The sequence below is a fragment of the Hemiscyllium ocellatum genome, chromosome 7, assembly GCF_020745735.1.
Source record: "Hemiscyllium ocellatum isolate sHemOce1 chromosome 7, sHemOce1.pat.X.cur, whole genome shotgun sequence".
Classification (NCBI taxonomy): Eukaryota; Metazoa; Chordata; class Chondrichthyes; order Orectolobiformes; family Hemiscylliidae; genus Hemiscyllium; species Hemiscyllium ocellatum.
Window position 1 is genome coordinate 80,214,142 of NC_083407.1, and position 27,053 is coordinate 80,241,194.

The window sequence follows — 27,053 nt, forward strand, 5'->3', positions numbered from 1 at the left end:
CAAAAAAAAATACAGGCAGTCCCTGGATTTGCAAACTGGTTCAGTTCACAAGTCAATTTGTATGCTAGTCAAAGCACAACACAGGACAATATAAAACAATCATTCATAAGTACAGAATAGATGTTTAAAATTACACACCTCTAATAGGAGTGCATTTGTAAGTACGGTCAACCTAGCAGCCCAGGATGCTGTTCAGAAGGAAGGAGGTTACCCCTATCTGGGAGGGGGCACGGCTCCCTCTTATTAGGTGAAGTGAATGAGGGCTGTCCCCCCAACAGAAATATTGATATCTTGTAACTGAGTCCCAACATGACATGCAGCCCATTAATTACATTACCACTCTGTTTATGGCACAATTGAAGATTTACAATATGCTATTAATTTATCTTTTTAACAAACCTGAATATGCAGTTTTACATAATCACCTTAATCTTCAAAAATAAGTGGAAATTTAGGAAGCTTTGTTTGGCAAGAGAATTTATTCTTGATTTGTTGGCATAAGACTCATTAATAATGTACCATAAATCTTGATCCCAACAGAAAAGCACAATTTCCTCCTCTTTTTTTAAAAAAAAGAACCATTTCAAGAACTAAAATTCTGATGAATTTATATTGCTAATCAACCAAGAAACTTATACAGCAAAGAATTCAAGCCACTCACCACTTGGTGATATTTCCACCCAGGTAAAAGTAATGGCACCTTCTCTACTGCTCTCGCTGAACCTCAGTAAAAATGTACCAGGTTGCCTACCCTTCAGTAAAGCACGTTCTTTTTCCTTACTCACAAAACCCATGATCCACCTGAAATGATCAAAACCTGTTAGTTTTCCCATATTTGTGCTGTTACAGTCAGATGAAAATCTAATGTATTAACTTACATGGCTATTATGCTCAGCATAATGTTACCTACCCATCATTCCAGAGAGGCAGGAGATGCTTTTTGATTAACTCCAAAATCCCTTCAATCCATAGCCAGAATGAGAAAGGCTTTTCATTCAGGTTCTCCTGCATGATCATTAACAGTAATCAAACAAAACATGAAATTTTAAAATTAAATTTATAGCAAAAACATTGATTTAGAATTAACTAGTTACCTTGCAGAATCGTGTCCATGGAATGGTACTATCATTGAAGCAATTATTTGTACCTACATAAAGACAGTTCAAATTTTGTAAGTTCAACAATTTTCACATTTTACCAAAAGCTTCTAACCAACAAAAATGCATTTTCAGAAGCAGGTATGTTTGCAAAGTTCCAATTCTCCTACTTCTGCATTTTTTTTGTGCAGTATTCAGTGTTACTTTTTGAAAATACATTAACTTATTTAGCTCTCCTAAACATGCATTCTTCAAAGTTACAACAGAGCTCTTTCAGGGAAATTGCTTTCTTATAAAATATAGTTATAACCCCACAACATTTAAGAATAATCACCACCTGATATAATGGCAGAAAAACAGGTGAACAACTTTCTCAGCTGCATACATGTTTCTTGATGACAATTATGTTCAAATAATTTTGTAGAATTTTAAAATGGAAAGACATACATTTGCAAGTTTACGTATGGACATGCAGTCAATACATACAATAATCAAGCATAACAATAACTATGATACTGAGTCAACAAGAAAATTTAATTACATTTATTAGACAAAATGTCATTAAAAGGTGCTTGAACCATGCACTCATTTGCAGGAGGTGCCAATGCCAAACACTTGTATTGAAATGATTGGACTCCATGGATCACATAAAAGTGCTGAGTAACCCATGTTCTGGCTCACTCATTCAAAGGAAATTGACTTGAGCAAAATACATTACAATCAATATACAAGAACAACTCTCCAATTAAATAGTGTGCCCTTCAAAGTTTTCAAGGACAACTAGGATGCTTTGTTTCCTGGGATTTACTCCAAGAATAACATACTGACAGGAGTTATGCATCAGTCTGTTCTGTCAGGAGTACAAACTGCAATACTTTTCCATTTCAACTAATCAGGTTTTTGATTCTTCCATGATCCTACCTAGTAACTTCTCTCCCAGCATGCTGAGCTGTTCAGCATTCAGGCCTCGTTTGGTGATGGAGGAAAATTGCCAACTCAGTACCTCAGATAGTTGACACCACTTGGCAGCTGGAGGGTTGGAGAAAAAAGCCAAGGTCTGAAGAAAGAGGAAAACAAAACCTCATGTTTAAACTAAATAACATACTTTAGGATTGTTCAGATCAAATATTCTGGGTGGATTAAATTCTACACATGATAACTTGAGGCAAGATTTGCAACATGTAATGTTTTTCCAAATTTCACAAATATAGATAATCATCTTTGACTTAATTAAGAGGTATCATCTTTTCATGGTACAGAGTTGCATGTCAATATACTAGAGAAACAACTCGTGGTTGGTGAAACAGGAATAAGTTCCAAACTTTGCACAATAGTTATTAAAATGTAAACCATTAATAAGAAAACTATGAAACAATCAATATTCAAGAATCCAATAACTCCACTTTACACATTTTAATAGTTCAAACCTCACAAATAAGTGAGCACAGACATATCAGCAATTTAAGAATAATTAGAAAAAAAAAACTTGTTCAAGGGATATGGGTGTTATTGGTGAGGTCATAATTTAATGCCTTTGTAAAAGTGGAGATGAAATCACAATCCTGAACTACTGCAGTCTGTGTGGCATATGTATACCTCCAGCCACGGTGAAGAACATGTTGGAAATGTTGACTCACTTGAAGAACAGGTGATCATGTTTCTATCTGGCTATCGTCTTTATTCTTCCAGGTGGTATAGGTTGGAGGTTTGCAAGGTACTGTGAAATGAGTCTTATACATGGTACCAATCGATGCTAAGTGATGGGGAAAATTAATATTTAAAAGTGGTGACTGATAATTTAATTATTAAGTTCCTGGAAGAATCCATAAGATTAATGGATAAACTTTCTGTACACTGCTCTTGGCAAGGAGCATTGCCCACATTAAAAATGTACCACAACATCTAAACTTCTGATATACAGTATTAATTGGCAAGGCTGACTATACTTACTGGAAAATTGGAAAAGTATCCCAATAATGTAAACACATTATAGCCTGAACATATATAAAAAGTGACTCTTTGCAAAGTTATCCAACAATACCAGTTAAAATATGACAGAATATACCTTAGTCTCGCTTACAAGCATGTTGTACCACAAAATAGAAGCCCAACCACTGGGCAGCTGGCTCACGTTGGATATCACTACCAATGGTAAAGATGTAATCTGCAAAAATGGAGGACAAACTAAGTCAGAAGCATTTCAAATAGTTAAACATTCCAAAGAATTCAAAACACCCTCTTTAATACTATCAGATGTAAGCAGTGAAAGTTCCACTGAAGAGGTTAATAATCTACTTAATTTCTCCTAAAATGTAAAATAAACAAACACCATGAGATTTAGTTTTAAATTCAGCCATATTACACTTACTTTGTTTAAAGAAGGTGATCCCATCACAACCATCTCAGAGTAACTAGTAATTGACAATTTAACACCAGACTTGCCAGGGATACTTACATCACAAGGTTTAGACGTTGAACTGACAAAAGCATGGAAATCGACTTAAAATTGCTCCTTAAATTTATAGAAATGCTTATTATTTTGCCCTGAAAACTCACCTCTAGATCAATTATCAGATTTTGGTGACAGAACTGGGTTTCAAAGCTGATGGAGTGAAGTTCTTCAGTTACAATAAGAGGACCCTGGAACAGTAGATTAGAAAATTAATTTAGATTTTAAAAACCCAATACAAAAGTATTTTGAAAAAAGCAACACTGCATAAAAAGATTTTGCTTTCAATGCATTGGTGGAGAGAAATAAGGTGGTCAGCAATAACTAAAATGTTAGGTAAGTGGGAATTGGTGTTTTGAAGAAGCTGCATTTTTAAGAGCGCCTTTGAAAGCTAAAGAGGTGGTGTTGAAGTTGAGCTTGGAGGTAATCACATCATAACACTTACTTCTGTTGTTCGGCTTCCTGCATTCTTCTGTTCCTTCAGTTGCTACAATGCAGGAACAAATCATTATGATTACATTCGAAGGCGAAAAATGTGTACTTTTCTTTGTAAATTTCATTATTAAACTGAACTATAACTATTTCAGTGAAATAATTGGTGAATGCACTGAACCAAATAATGATTTTCACTGGCCTACCAGATGTCTGAATTCAGCAGCTAAACTTCCATTTGTTGATTCCTCCATGTTCATCACTTTGGTGTTAGTTCCTAGTATGTTAAATTTTCTAAATCTATGAGAAAGTATTGCATGCATAAGAAAAGGCAAAACTATAAAAAAAAGTTTAAAAAAAAAGATAACTCCATACTTACCCCTTTATAGCACATTTTTCAGCGACATCCCTGAAAATACATTACACTATTACATCCTGCTTCAGCTACACCCTTAAAAATATATCACACTATTAAATCATATTCTTAAGGCAAAACTCTTAAAATAGCAGATTTAATGACAAAATTTATTTTTAAGACATTTTCTAAGAAATTAGGATATATTCTAGTATATTGTGTAATGCTACTATGAAACCAATTTGGATTGGAACTAATTTTTTGTTGACTCATGGTCCTAGATCATATAATGACTATTAACTGGCCTTTAATTAATGTTAAATTATTACTTTTGCCTAGTCAGGTGACTCTTACTTTCATGTGTGTTTTGCTGCAAATTGTAATAATAATGTTACGTACTTGTCAAAGGATGCTTTTACACGCAATTGGTAGTTTAGTTCTGGTAGCCTTACCAGCAGCCTGTAAAAGAAAGAAAGAGGTACCTTTAAAAGCTGATTAAACAGAAAACCACAGCCTTGTGTCCAAGTTACAATATTTTCTTTTGCTATTAATTAGTAGAGGTTTCGATTCTTCCCATTTGCCACTTACATTCTTAAAATCCCTATTTTCGTGCATCATAGGCTTAAAACTAAGCATGAGAGCTAGATGTGAGCGAGGCTATCAAGTCTGACTGTGCAACAAGCTTGGATACACTCTCTGGGTACACCTACCTCTTGTCAACAAGTTTGCAACAATCATCCATACAAATGTCCCAATAATGGTATCAAGGATAAACTCTATGATGACCTTTGATTTAACTGTACCTCTGTACACGTGACAAAGGATTGTTTACGAGCATATTAGAGTAAACAAGGATGTTCAGCATTATTGGAGGCTAGACATCCATTCATCAACAGCTGGAAAGAAGCTGTTCCTGTACCTGCTGGTGAGTGTGTTCAGGCTTCTGTATCTGCTGCCTAATGGAAGAGGTAGTAGGAGATCATTACTGGGGTGCGATAGGTCTTTGATGTGGCAGTCTTTCCACAGTGTCTGGATCAGTGGTGCTGGAAGAGCACAGCAGTTCAGGCAGCATCCAACGAGCAGTGAAATCTACGTTTCAGGCAAAAGCCCTTCATCAGGAATAAAGGCAGTGAGCCGGAAGCATGGAGAGATAAGCTAGGGGAGGGGGAGGGTGGGGGTGGGGAGAGAGTACCATAGAGTACAATGGGTGAGTGGGGGAGGAGAGGGTGGAAAAGGAGCTAGGCAGGTTGGACAAGTCATGGGGACAGTGCTGAGCTGGAAGTTTGAAACTAAGAAGAGGTGGGGGAAGGGGAAATGAGGAAGCTGTTGAAGTCCACATTGATGCACTGGGGTTGAAGTGTTCCGAAGTGGAAGATGAGGCGTTCTTCCTCCAGGCATCTGGTTGTGAGGGAGTGGTGGTGAAGGAGGCCCAGGACCTCCATGTCCTCAGCAGAGTGGGAGGGGGGAGTTGAAATGTTGGGCCACGGGGCAGTGTGGTTGATTGGTGCGGGTGTCTTGGAGATGTTACCTAAAGCACTCTGCTAGGAGGCGCCCAGTCTCCCTAATGTAGAGTAGACCACATCGGGAGCAACTGATACAATACATGATATTAGTGGATGTGCAGGTAAAAGTTTGATGGATGTGGAAGGCTCCTTTAGGGCCTTGGATAGAGGTGAGGGAGGTGGTGTGGGCACAGGTTTTACAGTTCCTGCAGTGGCAGGAGTAAGTGCCAGGATGGGAGGGTGGGTCATAGCAGGGCGTGGACCTGACCAGTCTTTCCACAGTAGTGAGCCATGTAAATAGTCCATGGATGAAAGGCTGGCTTCTGTGATGGTCTGGACTGTGCACATTTATTACAGTTCTGGGCAAAGCAGATGCTACACCAGGCCCTTATGCACCCAGACAGTATGGATAAGCCAAATTTCCTGAGCTGCCTGAGGAAGAAGCAGCGTTGTGCCTCCTTGACCCTCAAATCTACATGGGAAGTCCAGGATAGGTTGTCAGTTATCATCACTGAGGAATTTGACGTTCTCTACCCTCTCAACCACAGTTCCATTGAGGTAGGTGGGAATGTGTTGGATAAAGCTATTGCAAATAAGCCACAGGACTAGAGGACTTCACTATCACGGTCACAGTAGAATGTCTTAGAGAATAAAGATGTGGGGAAATGTAGCAGCAATCACATACTCTTGCTGGTATTTCCAGTCATTAATCATGAGGGGCACGGGTAGGATAAATAGACAAAGTCTTTTCCCTGGGGTGGGGGGAGTCCAGAACTAGAAGCCATAGATTAGGGTGAGAGGGGAAAGATATAAAAGGGACCTAAGGGGCAACTTTTTCACGCAGAGGGCGGTGTACATGGGCTGCCAGAGGAAGTGGTGGAGGCTCATACAATGGCAACATTTTAAAAGACATCTGGATGGGTATATGAATGGGAAGGGTTTGGAGTGATATGGGGTGGGTGTTGGGATATCTGGTTGGCATGGATATGTTGGACTGAAGGGTCTGTTTCTAATGCTGTACATCTCCATGACTCTATGAATACATCAATCAGTAACACCATTTTTAGGCAGCAGGCAAAATACAAAAACAGAACACTAAAGATGGTATGATCAAAGTTATTAGAGGAGCAGATATTCCACTCAAGATGAAGTTCAGTATCACCAAAAAGTCCAAAATGCCAAGAAAGTGAGACATGTAGAAACTGGCATTCTGAGCGTCCGGTGAACAATTCAAGCTCAGACTTGGGCTTAGACTTGTTCTCTAACATCATTTGCATTTTCTCTGAAGTAGCATAGTCAAACTTCAATTCGATACTTCAGGAAGCTGCCAATGTTATCCTGACAAGTGAAAAGTCCATCAAGATTGGTTTGATAAAAATGATCAAAATTAAGGTACTGTTACAGGAGAAAAATGCAGTATGGCTGGGAAACAAATGTACAGCTGACCTAAGATTTCACTCCAGGACAGCAAAGGGAACTACCAAGAGATGGTGGATAGGGTACAAGCTTCATCTAGACTGATTAGCATGGCATGAGGAATTTCTGTAAAGCCATGAAGATAGAATAACGTTCTGTCTCATGTGAGACCATTCACCCACCATAAATTAGGCAAGTGTGGACAAGTTTCAAGGCTGGCCCAAAAATGAAAATCTTGACAGGCAGCTTTTCATGTGGAAGTGGACAAAGCTGTCAGTCAGTCTCAAGGGCGACTCCAAGCTCAGACAAGATCCCAAGATAAACTTACAAGGCTTTGGACCCCTTTTCAGCAAATACAAAAGTGAAATACTGCATTACAGAAACTGTGCCATTACCACCCTGTCAAAATTCTTTGACAGTAAATAGATGGGGCTTGTGGAAAAACATAGCCAAACCCTGGTATTCCTGATGGAGCTATAAACCTAAGATGGCAGTTTCACAATGAAATAATGGCCAGGGTTGCTGGCAATGATTGAACCCACTGATATCTTTGACATAACAAGTGGTAACATAATTTTCTAAAGTGACTGACTATGGCCTACCCACTAAAACGATCAATAACACAACTCTGAAAGTTATGGGTAATGGCATGGATGTTAGAAGCACAAATGTCTTTAACAGAGGTGGCAAAGAGAAATATCAGAGCAAATTTGTACATTTACAGAGACTCTGTTGGAGTTGATACATTAGACTTGCAAACAAAAAAAAAATCCATGCTCAAACTTGTGGTAGTTCCCAATTTCCTTCAGAGAGACAGTCCACCAATTCAGATATCTTAAGCAACTGGACAGGTTCCACATAAGATACATATCGGTCCATCATAGGCAATTTATTCTCCCATTTGATGCCCAAGGAAGAAGTATTTCAAAGAGTCTGAAATTGACACTTAGCTCAGATGATGTGGATTTTTGACTGATTATAAAATCATTAAGAGTCACATTATCACAACTGAAACTTGGACACCACCTGAGAGGTAAACTGAGATTAAAGTTCAGGGATTCCTTGAAAACATGCCCAGCGCAAATAGGGATGAAAGTGGACAAGAATGAACAATCCAGGAACCAATTTCCAGTAGCTGTATTGCCTCTTTCAAATAGCAGTGTATACAGGGAAGAAGAAAGCTAGAATTAGAATGACCTACTGTCAAATCTGGAAAACAAAAAGATAGATAATTCATCATTGTGCATGTCTTCCACAATGCAGGCAGTCGGTAAATCGGTCTCCACAGCCATGCTACACAATACATAACAGATAACTCTTCACAGACAAGAAATGGCCTTTTTGATAGTGAAGGGAAATAGATGCACTTAAAACCACAATACCAAGAAACAGAAATTTCAATTTAAAGTCTGATATTCATCATATAATGCATTATGATTGAGAAGGCAAAACTACAAATTAATTTTCAGTTATAAAAATTATAAACTATTATCATTTCCTTTGTGCATCTTAGCATCAAATCTTTGTTTTAAAACACTGTCACATCAACAGTACATATAAAGCATCTGCACAGTAATCATTAAATGCTGTGGTAAAAATATTATTCCTTTAAAACATCACACCTTTCAGCTGCAGTCTCCAATAAATTCAATGTTTAATGCTTTCAATGTAGACTGCATGGTCTCAAGCTCATAATATTGGGGCCTATTCAGAGCAATCAAAATAATAATGTCAGAAAGCTTCCCAATAGCTCATTCAAATCAATTTGATGAGAAAATGAGACTTAGGTTCAGGGACGAGTTTAATTTAGCTTTAGATTTGATATTTTTTGAGAAAACAATCAATCAACGATCTTATACCACACCAACCCCAAAACTTGATATTTTTCAGCATGAAAGTTATTTCTGCTCAAAATGTTTTTAAAAAAAAGTCACTAACCTTAACTTAACAGTAAACTGCACACCAGTTTTGAGGACCATTGGTCTCTGAGGATGAGTTGGCATGCAAGGCTGTCTCTCCACCACAAAGGAACTGAAGTACACAGAGTGGAACATAAATGCATTCAGTTTCATGTAAATCATCAGAAGTAGTATTTCTTTTAGAAGAAAGGCATTACAATAAACCTAAAGAACAGGTAGAACAAAGAGTAACAAAGGTTAATAAGAAGATCTGAAAAGAATTAATGATTCATGTGAAAGTGTGTGCACAAATACCACTGGAGGTGTTGGTTGAATTTCAGGTGCCTCACGTTAGAGAAAAAAAATTATTTTCACTTTAACCGAGCTCTTTTAGGTCAGATACTGGGAACGTCTATGGAAATATACTGTGTACAAATAACTATTTATGCAAAATGCCTGTATTGTTGAAAAGTGGTTATTGGGGACAAATATTAATGAATAAACTGGATTTTGTTAATTTTTTGGGTTAGGTTAAAACAGCCTGCCAAACGTCATCTTAGGTGAATGCAGAATAAAGGCCAAGATACAAGATTACTGCCAACACTTATGCAAAAGAACTCTAGGAAAGATAGGCACAAACTGATCTTTGTCACTACTGTGAAATAGGCTCACAGTAAATTAGCAGTCACCCAAACCCTATTTTGTGTTTTGTTTTGTGCTGTGGAACATCAGCAAAGAGAGAAATGGTTCTTACAAAGCTTAAAAAGAGGGAATTTGTATTAATTATTTTTGTTAAAGTCATGTTTCTTCAAGCTTTCTTTGAAAAATTATTACCTTTTAATAAGATTGCAAAACAAATTATTGTTCCTTTCCTCGAGAAATTGTTTGTTCTGAGTAATGGGGTCTCCTTCATATGAATATTTCTGCTCAAGTTCTTCTAATTTCTTTAACTGTTGCCGAACCTGCTGCAAACTCTCAGCTAGTAACGTGAACCTGTAAGTACAACCATCACTGAAACTATCCGCATATAACAACTCTCACATTTTTATGTTCAGTCATAAAACTGTAATCTTAAAATTTAACGTTTTTCAATTAACTTATTTTCCCAATAAGTAACATGAAACTTTGTACAAACTATAAAACCTTTTTCAGACACAAAGTTGCATTATAATAGATACAAATTGCCCCTTTAAACTATGGATATTGTGAGCTACAGAAGGCCTTTAAGGGTTTTTTCTTTCATGGGAGTTGAGTGTCACTGGCAGTCAGCATATGTTCCACACGAGTGAGAATCCATAGTAGACCCAGCAAACAGAAAATGAACTGAAAACTCATTCTGACAGGCTGCCGAATTAGGCATGATTCCAGGTAAGGACATGGAACACATGAGGAGATATAGCTAATTCCCAAATATTTGGTTGATTTTATTTACAATACAATACAAATAAAGACCATTTTGAAAGTTTGAGAGAAGATTTGTAGCTTGGGCGCTTGTTGTTGTGGTTCTGTTCGCTGAGCTGGGAATTTGTTGCAGACGTTTCATCTCTGTCTGGGTGACATCTTCAGTGCTTGGTAGCCTCCTGTGAAGCGCTTCTGTGATCTTTCCTCCGGCATTTCTCGTGGTTTGAATCTGTCGCTTCCGGTTGTCAGTTCCAGCTATCCGTTGCAGTGGCCAGTATATTGGGTCCAGATCGATGTGCTTATTAATTGAATCTGTGGATGAGTGCCATGCCTCTAGGAATTCCCTGGCTGTTCTCCGTTTGGGACAACACTATTATAGGACAAGCTAAACTGAGAACAGCCAGGGAATTCCTAGAGGCATGGCACTCACCCACAGATTCAATTAATAAGCACATCGATCTGGACCCAATATACTGGCCACTGCAACGGATAGCTGGAACTGACAACCGGAAGCGACAGATTCAAACCACGAGAAATGCTGGAGGAAAGATCACAGAAGCGCTTCACAGGAGGTTCCCAAGCACTGAGGCGGTCACCCAGACAGGGATGAAACGTCTGCAACACAAATTCCCAACTCGGCGAACAGAACCACAACGCCATTTTTTGAAAGTCAGCACACACAATGCAAGTCCTTTCAGTGTCCCAATTTATAGTTTTCACAGGAGCTGGTATTACTTTTATATGCAAACAACAGATTGGGTGATACTGCAAGATAAATATATTGTTGAAGCCAGGGTGGAAGCTGGTCCAAGTTACCCATTTACAAGCACGTGTTAGTGCATGGAAAAATGGCATAATGGAGAGGTCAGAAAGAAATATGGTGACTTTCCAAATGGTTTGTTGGCAAGGGGTTTAGAATTTGTTAGCTACTCTTTAAGATTTCTTTGTTGGATTACCATGATCAGTGTTTGATATAATCACAGCTTCTAAATGGCTGTGTAACCCAGCTGACTTTCTGTTATTCCCTGGAAAATTCAAATCAATTGTGCGCTATTAGCAAATCTCAGAGAAAAATGCTACATTATGGAAAGAAAAGCCGACTAACCATTGTTGCAGCTGGTCAAGGCAGGTATTTGGTGGTCCTCCAATGCATGCGATCTGTTGTCTCCGTTTCCATTCCACTAACTCTTCAGTGATCAAAATTCCCTCAATTTGCTCAGTTTCATTCAGGAGGGAGGCAGTTTTATTGATTACATCCTACAAACAACACATCAGTGAGCTACTGCTTTCTACATTTAAAACATGTGCAAGTCAACCATGTAAATACTTCATTCTACAGCATATGCACACATGCACACAACAGTGCCGGAAAACTCATGTAAAATACATACAAGCTCATTTAGAGGATTAGATATTTTCAATAAATTGAATATATGGTGGTTTTAGAATGCGATCAGTTTTGAGCATTCATCAAAATAAACAACCCCGCTTCTAGATTTGAAAAGGTTCAAATCAGAAGGTCACAATTCTGGAGTGATCCTCCAGTAGGAGTAGGCCACTCTGCCCCTCACTGCTCAATATGTTGTTGCTTATGAAGAATTTCAGTTTCATCTTAAATTCTTAATATGGAAATTTAAAAGCTGTGAATTAGATGGCTACCTAAAGCGTAATAACAGCAATTAACATTACATTGGCAATAGCCAAGCACTTAATTATGGCTTACCTTTCGTTTCAAGTCCAACTTGAGCATCATATTATGAAGAAGGACCTTTTCTTGTTTAATTTCATTTTGAGCCAAACCATTTACTTCATGCTCTACATGCAAAGTGAGAATGGAATACAACACACCAGACAAATTTAATTTGTAATATAACCAGTGCCTAATATGACTGCAAAGCAGAAAACAATAGCAATTTACACCATTTATTTCACCAGCATCCTTTGTGTACACAATAATATAAAATGTACTTCTTACCTCGACTTTGCAAAGTTTTAGATCGGAAATCAAATTCATCTTGAAGATCTTCAAGAGACTTGATTTCCTGTTCGATCTCCTATCATCAGGAAAACAAATAACAAGTAGAGCAAAAGTATATTATACAGTATCTGTGGGGAAGAAAGCAAAGTTAACGTTAACTGCTTTCTCCCCCTATGCTGCCAGACCTGCTGTGTTTTGCCAGCAGTTTTTGTTTTTGTTTCAGATCTCCAGCATCTACAGTTCTTTGTTTTATTGTGTTACATATGGCACTTTTCAAGACCTTTTAAATCCCAAAATACTTCAACAAACAAATTACATTTTAAAGTAGACTGATAGTTATAAAGCGTGGGGAAAGGTAGTTAATTTGCACACAGTACTTCCCTAGAAAAAAAAATGATGTGTTTCATTTCAGTGATTTTGGTTGAGGATGATGTTATGCAAAAGAATTCCCTGTTGCAGTTGTATATGACACTGATGAGGCCAGTTTTGGAATACTGCTACAGGAAGGATATTATTAAATTGGAAAGGGCAGAAAAGACTTACATGGATGTTACCTGGACTAGAGGGTTGGATTTATTATCATAAGCTGAATACCTAGGACTTTTTTCCCTAGGAGTGTCGAAAGTTTGAAGGGTGACCTTTATAGAGGTTTATAAAATCATAATGGGCATCAATCAGGTCAGTAGGAGAGATCTTTTCCTTAGGGTGGGAGAAGTTCAAAACTGGAGGGCATAATTTTAAGGTCAGAAGAGAAAGATTAAAAGTGACCTGAAGCCCAACTTTTTCCACAGAAAGGGAGGTGTGTATATGGAATTAACTGCTAGAGGCCGGTACATATGTTAAATATAATACATAGAAATTTAGACAGGTTCATGAATAGGAAAGGTTTGAGAGAGAGATATGTAACATGTACATGCAAATGGGACTATTACAGTTTTGGAAAGTTGCTCGACAAAGGTGAGTTGGACCAAAATGGGTCAGTTTCTCTAATGATTCTAAAAACAGGATATTTCTTATTCATTTGGAAAAAGTTCAATAACTTAACCAAATAGTGTCACTTTGAAATCATGCAGTACTTCCTCAAAAATAGTCCAGATTGTGTCTCACGTCTTGGAATAGAGCTTGAAGCAGTGACCATTTGACGTTCAAGCAAGAGAGTGTGACTCTACCCAACATTTGGCATGAATCAAAGGATGATTGAAAAATTGTGAAATTCATTTATGTTGCAAATTAACTATTTATCAAATTCTGTTTAAGATCATAGTTCCATCCAATGATGCTAAACACAGGTTACTCATTCAATCTAATCATTTAAGATTTGTGTTTAAAGTCTTACATGCCTTTAATCCCTTCAGTTTCAGTTTAAAACTAAGGAAGAATGATGCACACAAAGCAACTTCCAAACTTCACAATTAGGAACTGAATTAGAGATTCAGGAAAACCCTGGAAGTGTAACGTATTGATATTTCAAGCAAACAATTCTAAAATAATCAATACGCCTATTTTGTAAATATTTGGATAATAAGCAACTTTAATATGAAGTTCTATATCCAAAGGTAGAAAATAATTATGATCCTAAATCTTCACCTGTTAATAGCCTTAGCATTCTGGCTTTTTGGTTCCTGTATCCATCTTGCCCATTTGATTTCCTTCCAGTCAGATTTCCATGCAAACCAAAGATAATTATGGGCTGAAATTTCACAACTACTTAATTGTGGGCTTGGAGGTAGGGCTAAGACTACTCCCCATACTATTATGAACATTTAAGGAAATCTCGCAGGGAACAGTCTGGGAATTGGATCTATTGTCTGCTCCAAGCAAGTGGGTGATCAGATACGTTTCTTCATGCATAACGTAGATTTGATTGTGAGACCGTGCTAGCATTTTGCCATCATTGAAGACATCCCCTGATCACATGCTAGAAAAGCACAGCCAGTTAGGCAGCATCCTTGGACGGCACAGTGGCTCAGTGGTTAGCACTGCTGCCTCACAGTGCCAGGAACCCAGGTTTGATTCCAGTCTCAGGTGACCGCCTGTGTGGAGTTTGCATTCTCCCATTCAGAGCCAGAGGCCCCATGTTGGGAGCCGGTAGTGCTGCAATAAAGAATGCCTGCGAATATTCAACCAGGGGTTCCCCTTCATTTCCAAGTACCTGCCAACCTAGATTTTGTTTGTTTCTGCACAAAATTAAGAAGCAAATCAAAAAACATATGTAAGAGTGACACATTTCTAGTTAATTTGCATTCAAATGTATCGCAATGATAGGGGAAAGAAAGAAAGCTATTCAGTTGTGACCATATACATACTTGAACATTGCTCTTTATGTTCTTCACTTTCTGATCCAGCTGCTTCTGCTTATCCTGAATTACAGTATTCTGGACAGGACCAACATGATTCTACAAATTAAAATAAATGTGCAATTAACTCATACTAGTGATTTCAACAATTCTGATAGGTCAAGTTTCTGAATCTTTGCTACAGTTTTGCCAGTGGAAGTTCAGAGTCACAAAATAATAGTAATATTAAGTAGTCATCTGGTGAATTTGAAAATAAAATGTTAAACGCTACTGCACTCCTGGTGACTTATTTGAGATAACCAGCACAATAGGGAGCTCCACAAACCAGATCTAAACTTCTCCTTCCTGTGGTTTCTTTGACTCAATTTCTAAATTACAATTCCACTAGTGGAATTGTAGCACTAACTCAAAGAAAATGTAAGCTGGGATTGGAAAACCAGCTCTAGAAACAAGATAAAGGGGCAAGGTGTATGAATCCTACATATTTATTCTGTGGAGAAACTGTGTCTTCTTTGAAAGCCCATCAGATCGTGCAGTAGAGACTGAATCACAAGGCGCAAATTAAGTCACATCCACCAGCAGAAACAGTGCATAAGGACCTTGACTAAGTATATATCAAACCATGGTTGAGTGTGGGGTGCTGGAAAAGCACAGCAGTTCAGGCAGCATACAAGGAGCAGGAAATTGTTTTTTAAAGATTTGACTTTTCAGGCCAGAGACATGATGCAGGGCTTGATTTTCCTGCTCCTCAGATACTGCCTGACCTGTTGTGCTTTTCCAGCAACACATTCAACTCTGATCTCCAGCATCTGCAGACTTCACTGTCTCCTATGTATTAAACCATTCCTAAATTTTAAGTTGATTGTTTTTAAATTCAGGACAAATGTCATCATGAAATCAGCCAAGAACAGAAAACCAGAATGCTGCTGCGATACAATTATAAATGGATGGTTCGCTAAATACATTCTCTCCAAATTTCAACCTCATGAAGGAGGGACAGGATGGCTGCTGTTGTTCAGTGACAGAGTCATTTACATCATTCATGATACATGCACAAACCCACTGCATTTCAAGAGCACAGGTATAAACAAAGTTAGGGGACAACAAGTATTATAACAGAACACACCAGAACAATAATATCAAAAAAGGGGTCAGTTCACTTAACCATAATGAGGAAGTTTCTTCAAATTTTCCAGTCTCTTTCATGGTTGTGGCGCATATTGTACAAGCATAATATCGCAAATGAACTTAAGTGGAATAGCAGCAGCAATATTCCATCTTGAACAAGACTGACCAGGTAATGGAGGAGAAGCAGGAGGGCTCTCAAAGTTCAGTTGAGATTAAAGGATAGCTTCTAACTATTCTGCTAAACTGCTTATGCACACATTTAGAACCCTCTACTTAACGATCCTTGTTACATGCTTAATCACTTCCTTAATCATGCTGATGTAGCTTTTTCCCCCAAACAGAAGTTTTAATTTTTGAAACAGCCAGCTAATTTCTGTGTTCAGGAATAGGCCATTTGCTCCTAAAGTATGTTCTGCCATTCTTAGAACAGTAGAATCCCTACAGTGTAGGGATATTCAGCTCATAAATCCCATGTCAACTTTGAAGGTCTCAAAGACCCACCCCCACTACCCTAACCCTGTATTTCCCATGGCTAACCAACCTAACCGTCACATCCCTGGTCAACATGGGGCAATTTAGCACAGCCAATCCATTAACCTACTCAGAAGGAACCCATGCGGACAAGGGGAGAATGATTGTGTGGAGTTTGCAGAGTCACTGGAGGTTGGAATTGAACCAGTGTTCCTGGCACTTGGAGGCAGCAGTGCTAACGATCAAGTCACTGTGGAATCCCCGATCATTCAATATGATGATGGCCGATCATCAAACTCAGTACCCTGCTCCTACTTTCTCCATATAGCCTTTAATACATTTAGCCTCAAGAACTATAACTAATGCAGTCTTAAAAACATTCAATGTTTTGACCTCAACCGCTTTCTGTGGCAGAAAATTCCACAGGCTCATTACTCTGGGTGAAAAAAAGTCTCCTTATCTCAGCCCTCCCCAACGTCAGTAACATTCTTACCACATCTGTCTCTGTTACAATTTTATAAGCTTTCAGGAAATCTCCCTTCATTTTTCTAAACTCCAGTAAACTCAGATATAGTTCCCGAGGCTAAAGGAATCAAAGGCTATGTAGAGAAAGCAGGAGCAGGGTACTAAGTTGGATGATCAGCCATCATCATACTGAATGACTGGGGTTGGCATGGTGACTTGGTAGTTAGCACTGCAACGTCACAACATCCAGGGATCCAGGCTCAATTTCACTCTCTGGAAAATGTGCAAATTCCACATAAAACATTCTCCCCATCCACTTGGATTTCCTCCCAGTTTCCTCCCACAGTCCAAAGCTGTGCGCATATTAGGAGGATTGACTGTGCTAAATTGCCGTGTAACACCCATGGATGTGAAGGTTAGATGGATTAGCCATGGGAAATGCAGGGTTACAGGGAAAGGGTAAGGGGTGGATCTGAGTGAGATCTTTGGAGGGTTGTTATAGTCCTCAGCAGTCTAGTATCTGCCCACACATCAGTCCTGCCATCTCAGGAATCAATCTGGTAATCTTAATTGCATTTCCTCTACAGTCACAACACCAAAACTGCACAATATTCCAAATGTGGTCTCACTCAGATCCTGCAGCTAGACATCCCTGCTCCTCTTCTCAAACTTTCTTACTTTGAAGGCCAACATACCATTTATTTTCTCACTGCCTGCTGTACTGCACGCTTACTTTCAGCAACTAGTTCTACCACTATCTTCTCAAGGGCAACTAGAGACAGACAATAAATGCTGGCCAGCCAGCAAAGTCCATACCTCACGAACACATTGAAAAAAAACTGAAGTACAAGTACAAGAAGGTGTCATCGCACCTCCCCCTTTCCTAATCTACCACCATTCAGAAAACAATGTTGTCTTGTTTTTGCTAGCAAGTAGAGAACTTCACATTTGCCAAGCATTTGCCCACTCACTCAACTTGTCAAAATCAGACTGAAGCATCTCTACATTGTTCTTACAGTTCACTCTCCCACTCGGCCTTGTGTTGTCTTAAAACTTTGGAGATATTACATTTAGCTCCCTAATCTGACTCACTAACACGTATAGCGATTACCTGGGTTCTAGGCCAACTACCTCATTAGTCAGTACCCGTTCCTCAGAAAAAGACCCAGTTATTCCAATGCTTTGTTTCCTGTCAATCAACCAGTTGTCTATTCATGTTAGTACATAACCCTACTCCCATGCATTTCAATTTTACATGTTAATCTCCTATGTGGGACTTCATTGACAGCCCTCTCAAAGTCTAAAGGAATCACATCCACTGACTGCACCTTATCAACTCTACTAGTTACATCTTCAAAATATTTCAATGATTTATCAAATGTGTTTCCCCTTTTGTAAATCCATGCTAACTCTGTGGTTCTGTCAATGTTTTATATGTATTCTAATTTTTCATTATAGATTCTAGCATTTTCTCCACGACTGATGTCAAACCCAGTTTCATATTTTCACTCTACCTGCTTTTTTTAAAAAAAAAGTGAGATTACATTAACTACCCTCCAACCCTTAGGAATTGTTCCAGAATCTTGGAAGTTGATCACTAATCCAACTGCTGTTTCCAGGGCCACTTCGTTCATTGCTCGGATATGGAGTATCAGGCCCGAGGGATTTATCAACTTTTTAATCCCATCAATTTCCCCAACACCATTTCCCGGTTAAATATTGATTTCCTGGAGTTCCTCCCTCCTTGTAGAATCTGTGTTCCCCAACATATTTGAGGCATTATTCTTGTCCTCCTTTGTTAAGACAGAATCAAAATATGTATTTAACTGATCAGCCATCTGCTTATTCGCCATTATAACTTCCCCGTTTCTAGATTTTAAGGGATCCAAGTTTATTTTAATGAACGTTTTTATCTTACTGCAACTTTTACAGTTTATATGTTCCCTGTAAGCTTACTCTCATATCAATGATGTACTAACAATGCAGATTCAAAGCTGTTTAACCATTAAATGCAATAAAGGGGAATGACTTAACAGTAATCAATATTTCCACCAATCATTTTTCATCGAAGTTATCAACCTTTTGGAAGTAGGTTTGCTTGCTGAGCTGGAAGGTTTGTTTTCAGATATTTCATAACATACTAGCAACATCAGTGAGCCTCCAGATGAAGCACTTTTTATTTGTGTTTAGGTTTCCTTGGGTTGGTGATGTCATTTCCTGTTCTTTTTCTCAGGGGTGGTAAATGGGATCCGAGTTCCGGTTGGAATGCCACGCTTCTAGGAATTCTCATGCATGTCTCTGTTTGACTTGTCCTAGAATGGATGTGTTGTCCCAGTCAAAGTGATACCCTGCCTCATCTGTATGTAACGATACTAGTGAGAGTGGATCATGTCTTTTTGTGGCTAGTTGATGTTCATGTATCCTGGTGGCCTGTTTTCTGCTGGTTTGTCCAATGTAGTGTTTGTTACAGTTCTTGCAAGATATTTTACCATCCATTTACTACCCCCTGAGAAAAACAACAGGAAATGACATCACCAACCCAAGGAAACCTAACCACAAATGGAAAGCAAGCCATACCACCAGTGCTTCATCCAGAGGCTCACTGATGATGTTACCTAGTATGGTGATAAAACATCTGAAAATGAACCTTCCACCTCAGCGAGCAAACCTAAAATCCAGAACCTCAACCTGAGCTACAAATCTTCTCAAACTTGCTAATTCGCCTTTTCTTCAACATGTTCCTGCCTAACTCAACTATTTCTCAACTGCTTTCTTGGCAGCTTCAGGGACATTGGTTAAAGGTTGTTGCTTCTCACGTGGGGAAAATGGAGATGGTCCAGCCGTGACTTCTGGGCAGTTACACTCAGGAGGCTGTGCTGCAGGATCTTGGTTTCTGCCAGAATTGTCTGACTTCAGCTTGCACCATGATAGATATTAGTTGATGTCTAAAAGAGGCAATCATGTGCTGCTCACTTCTTGGGACCTGGGACAGTGTTCCTACTGATCTGCAATGAAAAGTACATGAAAACAATGGATTCTCTCAAAGCTCCACTTTAGTCCTTCCCACTAATCTTTTAATTGTGGAACACACAGCCTACTTGTCAATTTGTGAATTTCCTTTTGTGAGAGCTCAGATGCAAAGGTTCTGAGTGGACCACAATCAGTAGGGAAGACCGTGGAAGGCAGATGATATGCAAAGTCGAATGGAAGTAACCTCATAATGACAGTCACAAAACTCCTTGTAATAACTGTCAGGATTTCCCAATAACTTCACAACTTGGAGAAAGCAGACAGATTTATTTCCAAAGAGCTGGGCCTCACAAAATCTTATTCTCTGTTCTTTCAGCAGAGCTGGGAGAAATGTTCACTTATTGTTTCTAGAAGCTTGAATAAACAAAAATTTCATTTCGAAATTCATACTTGAATGGCTTTCCAGCCACCCCGCTCCATATCAGCCTGACATAATTGTGTTTCCTTTTCTTTTTGAAGAGGTAGAAGAACATAATTAAACAATTATAACAGTGTGTGTTTCTTTACGAGCTTTAGACCCGAAGAGGCGGGAATATTCACGGCATAATTATGAAAACAATGTTTAAGAATAAATTGAAACACATTGAATGAAAAAAAAATACCTGTTCAGCTTTTAGTGCATTTTCCAGGATTTTCTTTTCTTCCTTCAGGCATTTAGATATTGTAAGTGCCATGAAAGTAGGATCTTCCTGAAAGTTAACCTATAAAAATAAGAGAGATAGGTACAAATAACAGAAACATACTTTTCAAATAAGCATTTTTAAGTAAATTCTTCCAAACATTCTAGAATATATACCAGAGCAGTCGTCAATCTCACTATAAACTCATCCTAACTTTTAACCAAGAAATCTGAACTCTGACTTTAGTGGCAAATGGGTGCCAAATATAAACTCAACCTGATTCAAACCTACAAGATCTCACACCATTGCAGGCTGCTGTTAAATCTAACCATAAAGGTGGTTTGTGCCCACTTTTAACTACTTTTGGGGTGGGAACAGTCCCAATCCTAGTAATTTTGTGATGGAGTGATGATAGAAGAGTGGATTTCAAACCACTCCAAAATGTTACTCATGTAAAAATCAATATCTTTATATTTTTTGGTTTAAAAAGTGTCTTAGAAATTTGACTCTTACACAAGTATATGTGGTAAGTTTTCAGAACAATCTTTAAATCAGTTACTATAAGCTTTACAAAGGGAAATGTATACTCATTATGGAAACCCAAATATCTGCATGTACAGTTTGGCTTTAAGTCAGTGTATCTTATAAAATCACAAAACTTATCACGTTAAAATCTACAGGTCTGAAATAATTTCCGCTTATTACTAAAATAGCCCTCTAACTGTACTTTCACCCATGAATTAAGGAAGCATTATCTAACATGTTGAAGTTACTTGGGAATCACCAATAAAATATTCACTTATAAAAATACCCTAAAAAAACTTAGAATGTACTCTATGTAAATTTCACTCTGTGAAATATTAGAATTGGCTTATAGACTCAAAATAAGTTGCAGATTTTTAAAATGTCAAACTTATCATTTAAGTGATAGAAACAAATTGAATTACTAAACTGCATTACATCTGGATTTACTGAATTTGCTCAGTGAACATTCCATTTATTCTTCAGTAAATGTTAGTGTGGAGGTTAGTATTAAAAAAGCTTACTCCATACAATTGACAGCCCCCATTAACTGTCATTTTTACTACAATATAAATACAGATACTTGAAGATATAGAGGATAATTCACAAATGTTGAAACTATAATCAAACAGATTGACTTTAGGTTGGATAATTTGCCTTTTACTTCAGCCCTGATAAGAAGTGTACTTAAGCATCTGGGTTAGGAATCTGATTCTATCCCACATGTACTCATATGTGGAATCTCCTATCCATACCTGAAGATTTCGTTTGATTTTTCTGATGTTATGCTGAAGCAGAAAGTTGTTTTCCAGAGAAAATCGACTGTATTGGTCATCTAATTGCACCAGCAGTTCATGGAACAAGATTATGGCCAGTGAATCATTGCTGGCAGCGTGGTCCCTAACCAACACAAACAGAAAGTTAAAACACAAACAATAAGTGAAAAATCGAACATCTCAACTTGTGCAGCCAACAAAGATTTGCAGAGTCGGGGAATGGAGAACAGAGAGAATGAAATTACTTTTCAGTAATAGTTCAAAACAGACAATGGCACACAAGGTCTCTGTAGCCCATTATCCATTGCAAAAGAAAATGCGAGCATTACAAATTGGGTCAATTTGCAATCCTCGGTTTTGAGTTGTTATCAAAGATAACCTTCATTCACCAACTCCAATCTTAGTTATAATCTTTAATTAGCTTTCTGAATTGGAATTCAAGGAATTCTTACCAGTCTTTAGTCTCCAGCCATTGTCCAAGATACTGCCTGATTTCCATTGGAAAGTTATCATCGTAGAGCTGATCCACTTGCTCCAGAAACTTGGAGTTTAACTGTTGTAGCTCGTACCACAGTGACATTCTGCAAATAAATTTCATAAATCTTTAAATCAAACAAAGTTACTTACATTTATATTAAATTCAAGAAATATAGTGGCATTGGAGTCAGTTCAGATGAGAGGTTTGTTGTATGAAGAGAGATTGAACAGTTTAGGGCTATTACTCTCTGGAATTTAGAAGATTGAGTGGGGATCAAATTAAGGTTTTCAGGATGATAAAAGGTATGGATAAAATAGATGTAGAGCAGATGCTTCTTCTTGTCGGGTATTCTAGGACAAAAAGGTCAGTCTTAGGTTAAGGAGTAGCAAATTTAAAACAGAGTTTTGAGGAGAAACTACTGCTCCCAAATGGTTGTGAATGGGTTGAATTCGCTACCCCAAAGTGCAATGGATGCTGGGACAGTGAGTAAATTTGAAGAGGAGTTAGACAGATTTTTAATTGATAATGGGTTGAGAGGATATGGAGATGAGGAGTACATCAGTCATGATGCAATTGTGGAGCAGACTCAATGGGCTAAATGGCCTAATTCTCCTCCTTTCTCTGCTGTACTTAAAAATATGTACATGGAATATAGATTTGAAACATTTTGTAACAATAACCTTGTTGGTTGGAATGCAAAGTGAAAAACATTAGTAGAAATATCCTTGCATGATGTCGACACTTCCTATACCATTAACAGCCCTGCTGTGAAGATTTCTGTGCTACTCCAATTCTAGCCTTTCTTAAACACCCTCTTTAATCACTCACCACTTATAGGTCTACTAATTAGTGCCCTTAGTTCTAAGCTCTAAAATACTCATTCTCTATTTCTCTCACCCCCTTTACGATGCTCCTAAGACCTCTCTTGGCCTAAACGTTTAATCATTCATCTCTAAATGTGGCAGGAAATTGGAGCACCCAGAGGAAACCTTTAAGGGAGAACATGCCAACACCCCATAGTTGCCCAAAGCTGGCATCAAATCTGGGTACCTGGTGCTGAGGCAGCAATGCTAACTACTGTGCCACCCTGTGGCACATTAGTGGAAAGTAATTTACCTCAGAAGTTGCTCCACAATAAATTTAATGCACTGGAAAGAAATTTGGATATCACTATATACATAGCTAGCAGACAGTTCAACAACAAATCACATTGTCTGCTAATTAAAGAAATATGGCACTTCTGCCTCTCTCCTATTCAAGGTATTCTTCCTTCTGAGAAAGGGTCACGGCACCCAAAACGTTAACTCTGAATACTCTTCATAAATGCTGCTAACCCTGCTGAGCTTTTCCAGCAACTTCTGTTTTTGTTTGTAACTGACAATATCCACTGTTCTTTTGGTTTTTAGTAGAACAACCCATTTGTTGGTTTACACCAGCAGCCTTTTCATTCAGTCAGCTTTTGTGGAACTAATGCCTGACTTTTCAAACAAAACTCTGATCCTTTCACAAGGTAAAAACACTGTAAAACATGAACAAATAGAATCAAAGCTTTCATACAATTGAACTGGCATTTCAGCCTGTTGTTTTGACAGACCAAACTTGTTGGTAGCTCAGGTTATAAGGAGATTGGTTCATGTGGAAATGGGGTCTACTCAACTAACTCAAAAATCTACGTTAGAAATATTTAAGAGTAAATCCCTGGGATCTGATTCAAGTGATTATACTGTATTGGCAGCAAAAATTGACATTTCATCAGATGCAATGGTTCATAGACTAGACTTAGCATGATAGAAAGCAATACTTGTATTTATTAGTGCTTTTTATTTCAATGACTGGATTATGCAAAATGCTTCATGGCCAATAAAGCACTTCTGAAGTGTAGTCCCTGTGTAGCATAGGTAACTCATACCAACTTTTGACCACAAAGTTCCAGCAATATGTTATTGACCCCAATCAGTTCAAGTCACTCCATTGTGATATCAAGGAATACCTAAAAGCACTGGATACTACAAAGGCAATCGGCCCTTACAAATGTTCAACTGATGATCAGTGTTTCAGAATTAGTAAAGCCCTGGCCAAACTGGCATTCCTGTATAGTTATGTCACTGGCATCTACCCAGCAATGTGGAAAATTGCTCAGGTACATTCTGCTCACAAAAAGCAGAACAAATCCAACCCAGCAAATTACCAGCTCTCTCACCCTCCATCACTTTGATTGGAAGTAATCATTGGCATTGCTATCAATTTGCACTCAGTTGACAATAATTTTGCTCAGTGACACTTCATTTGCATTCTGCCAATGCAATGCCGCTGTTGGCCTAATTACGACCTATATCTAAACATGGACAAGAACTTAACTCAAAAATTGAAAGGTAATGTGATCAGCCTTGACATCAAGCCGGCATTCAATTGAGTATTGCACCAAGCGCGCTAACAAAACTGGAGTCAATGGGAATCTAAGGCGGCGGCGGCGGCGGCGGCGGCGGGGGGGGGGGGGGGGGTACAGAGATCGCTCTCCAGTTAGAGTCACACTTGCACAAAGGAAGATATTTGAGCTTGTTAGAATTTACTGCAGAGATGCTCATGTTTTTTTTAAATTAAACTACCAGCCACTACCAGTAAGTATTCAATTGGCACAATGGGTGATTTATAACCAAAGTCAATTAATGTGTCCCGAGCCATTTGTCTTCAGTTGCTTCACCCCTGACCTTCCTTTCACCTTAGGATAGTTTGGGGGTGTTTACTGACAAGTGCAAAATGTTCAGCACCATTTCTGTCTTATCAAATACTGAACAGTCTGTGTCAATATGCAACAAGACGTGAACTACTTGTCCATACTTTTCATCCCACCAGCCTCCACATTCAAAAGGATCATTCCCTCCCATTTCAGAATTCCAGCAGAACGCCACCACCAAACACATCTTCCCCTCACTTCCCCCATTTACATTTCACAGGAATTGTTCCATCTGGGACTGACACCAACATGGCACCTTCCCATATAATTACAGAAGCTGCAACATTTACTCCTTCACCTCATTCCTGCTCAGCATTTAAGAGGCTAAACAGTCCTCCTAGGTGAAGTAGTATTTCACTTGCACTTCCTCCAGTCTTGTACGTTATATTTGCTGCACCCAGTATGGTCTACTCTGTATTGGAGAAATCAAATGCAGACTGGGTGACCACTTTGCAGAACACTCCGATCTGTGCACAAGCAGGACCCTGACCTTCCTGTAATGGGTCATTTCAACACAGTATCCTTTTTGCATGCTCATTTGGCTATCCTCAACATGCTGCAGTGTTCCAGTGAAACACAGTGCAAACTGGAGGAACATCATCTCATCTTCAGGTTAGGCACTTCTGGACTTCTGTGGAGCTTCTAGGCCAACTGAGTAAGTGATTGCCTGCGTGATGGTAACATGAGATGGACAGGCCCACTAGATAAGAAATATCTTGATCTCTCTCACTAACCTCAGCTAACCCCTTATCTCCTCTGACTCTGCAGTGACGGAATCTCGAAGATAATTTATGCACTCGTATGCCAATGAGTTTGACCCAGGGAGGTTAGAATCCCATTGGAATTCAGAGGTCAGTGTCGTCCAATAGTGGGATTTGAGGGCCCAGAACATAGTACATAAGATAAAGGATGACTCTGTGTCTGTCTCAATCACCCTGCCTTAGACCGATTGTCAAGAGGGAATATCCCACATGCAAAAGTCAGGACCCTGGAGTGGGTGTGGAGACAGAGGTCACTAGACTCTGTCCAGTTTATAGAGCTAAGTTAGGAAGTTGAGACTTTAAAAATTGGACAAACGTTGGATAAGTCAGGTGTTGGAACCCCTTTGTATCGGTTATGCCGGGATGACCCCCAAAATGAGGAACGGTTCAGGCACCTGTCGGGATGTTAAATAAAAAATTGGGACATGAAATTTGGCCAACGAGAGGAACTTGGGACACAAATGTTTAAAAGCAGAGGCGGCAATTTGGAAACGCAATACTGGGTCTAAATGGAAAACTTTCATATTCGTGTGTAGAAACACTGCTGAAGAAATAATGAGTAAATCGAAACAGGCCAGCTGGGAGAATAATGCACATCACAGAGGGATCAGAGTCTGTGAGATCATGAGGGAAACTCTAAGTCTTGGGAGGAGCTGAAGAGTCAGTGTGAGAATTATGATATAAGTAGAGAAAAACAGGAAAAATTGAGAAATAAGAGGCAAAATAAGGAATCAGGGTTAAAATGCCAAGCCAGAGCATCAAGTGGAAAGTTGATGCAGGTACCCCCTGATATGTCTGGTCTGCCAATAATATTTCAAAATAACGACCCTGATGACCAGCTATGGTCACAACACAGATTTCGAACCTCCTCAGGGACATCTATTCAGAATTCACTATGTCCAAAATCTCCTCAAAGCCATCTCCTCCCCAAGCAATTGGCCATAATCAAACATGCTGCACATGTAATAGACAATACAGACATCAGCAATGGCAAGCCAGAGCCAATTGAGCAACCAAAGATGCGGCAACAGCTCACAACTCTATTCTGTCCTCCATGAACCGGCAGGCACTAAATTGACCACCTGCCTTGAAAACATACGTGCGGCATATACACGGGATGCCCCGACACAGGAAAAGCAGTATAGAAGACACATGGGTGTTTGCACTCTGCATCAAAAGGTCTCTGGATCATTCAAGTTAGCCAAGTGTGTATACCTGATGCTTGGTTACCTATGCTTATTGA

General features: G+C 38.8%; 1 protein-coding gene across 1 annotated transcript in view; it reads right to left on the bottom strand.

The window, feature by feature from the left end:
- LOC132817161 (signal transducer and activator of transcription 1-alpha/beta-like) overlaps positions 1–27,053 on the bottom strand; it is a 41,560-nt gene that overhangs the window by 10,549 nt on the left and 3,958 nt on the right. Inside the window, exons 2-20 of the mRNA XM_060827378.1 lie at positions 22,290–22,418; positions 21,817–21,961; positions 20,522–20,620; positions 14,835–14,924; positions 12,526–12,604; positions 12,274–12,365; positions 11,656–11,807; positions 9,984–10,142; positions 9,190–9,282; positions 4,733–4,792; positions 4,358–4,387; positions 4,185–4,278; positions 3,992–4,033; positions 3,654–3,737; positions 3,163–3,261; positions 2,019–2,154; positions 1,095–1,147; positions 911–1,005; positions 662–801 (exon numbers count right to left, since the gene is read on the bottom strand). Coding sequence (XP_060683361.1) covers positions 662–801; positions 911–1,005; positions 1,095–1,147; positions 2,019–2,154; positions 3,163–3,261; positions 3,654–3,737; positions 3,992–4,033; positions 4,185–4,278; positions 4,358–4,387; positions 4,733–4,792; positions 9,190–9,282; positions 9,984–10,142; positions 11,656–11,807; positions 12,274–12,365; positions 12,526–12,604; positions 14,835–14,924; positions 20,522–20,620; positions 21,817–21,961; positions 22,290–22,417 — 1,870 coding nt within the window. The 5' untranslated portion in view covers position 22,418. The remainder of the gene's footprint in view (positions 1–661; positions 802–910; positions 1,006–1,094; positions 1,148–2,018; positions 2,155–3,162; positions 3,262–3,653; positions 3,738–3,991; positions 4,034–4,184; positions 4,279–4,357; positions 4,388–4,732; positions 4,793–9,189; positions 9,283–9,983; positions 10,143–11,655; positions 11,808–12,273; positions 12,366–12,525; positions 12,605–14,834; positions 14,925–20,521; positions 20,621–21,816; positions 21,962–22,289; positions 22,419–27,053) is intronic.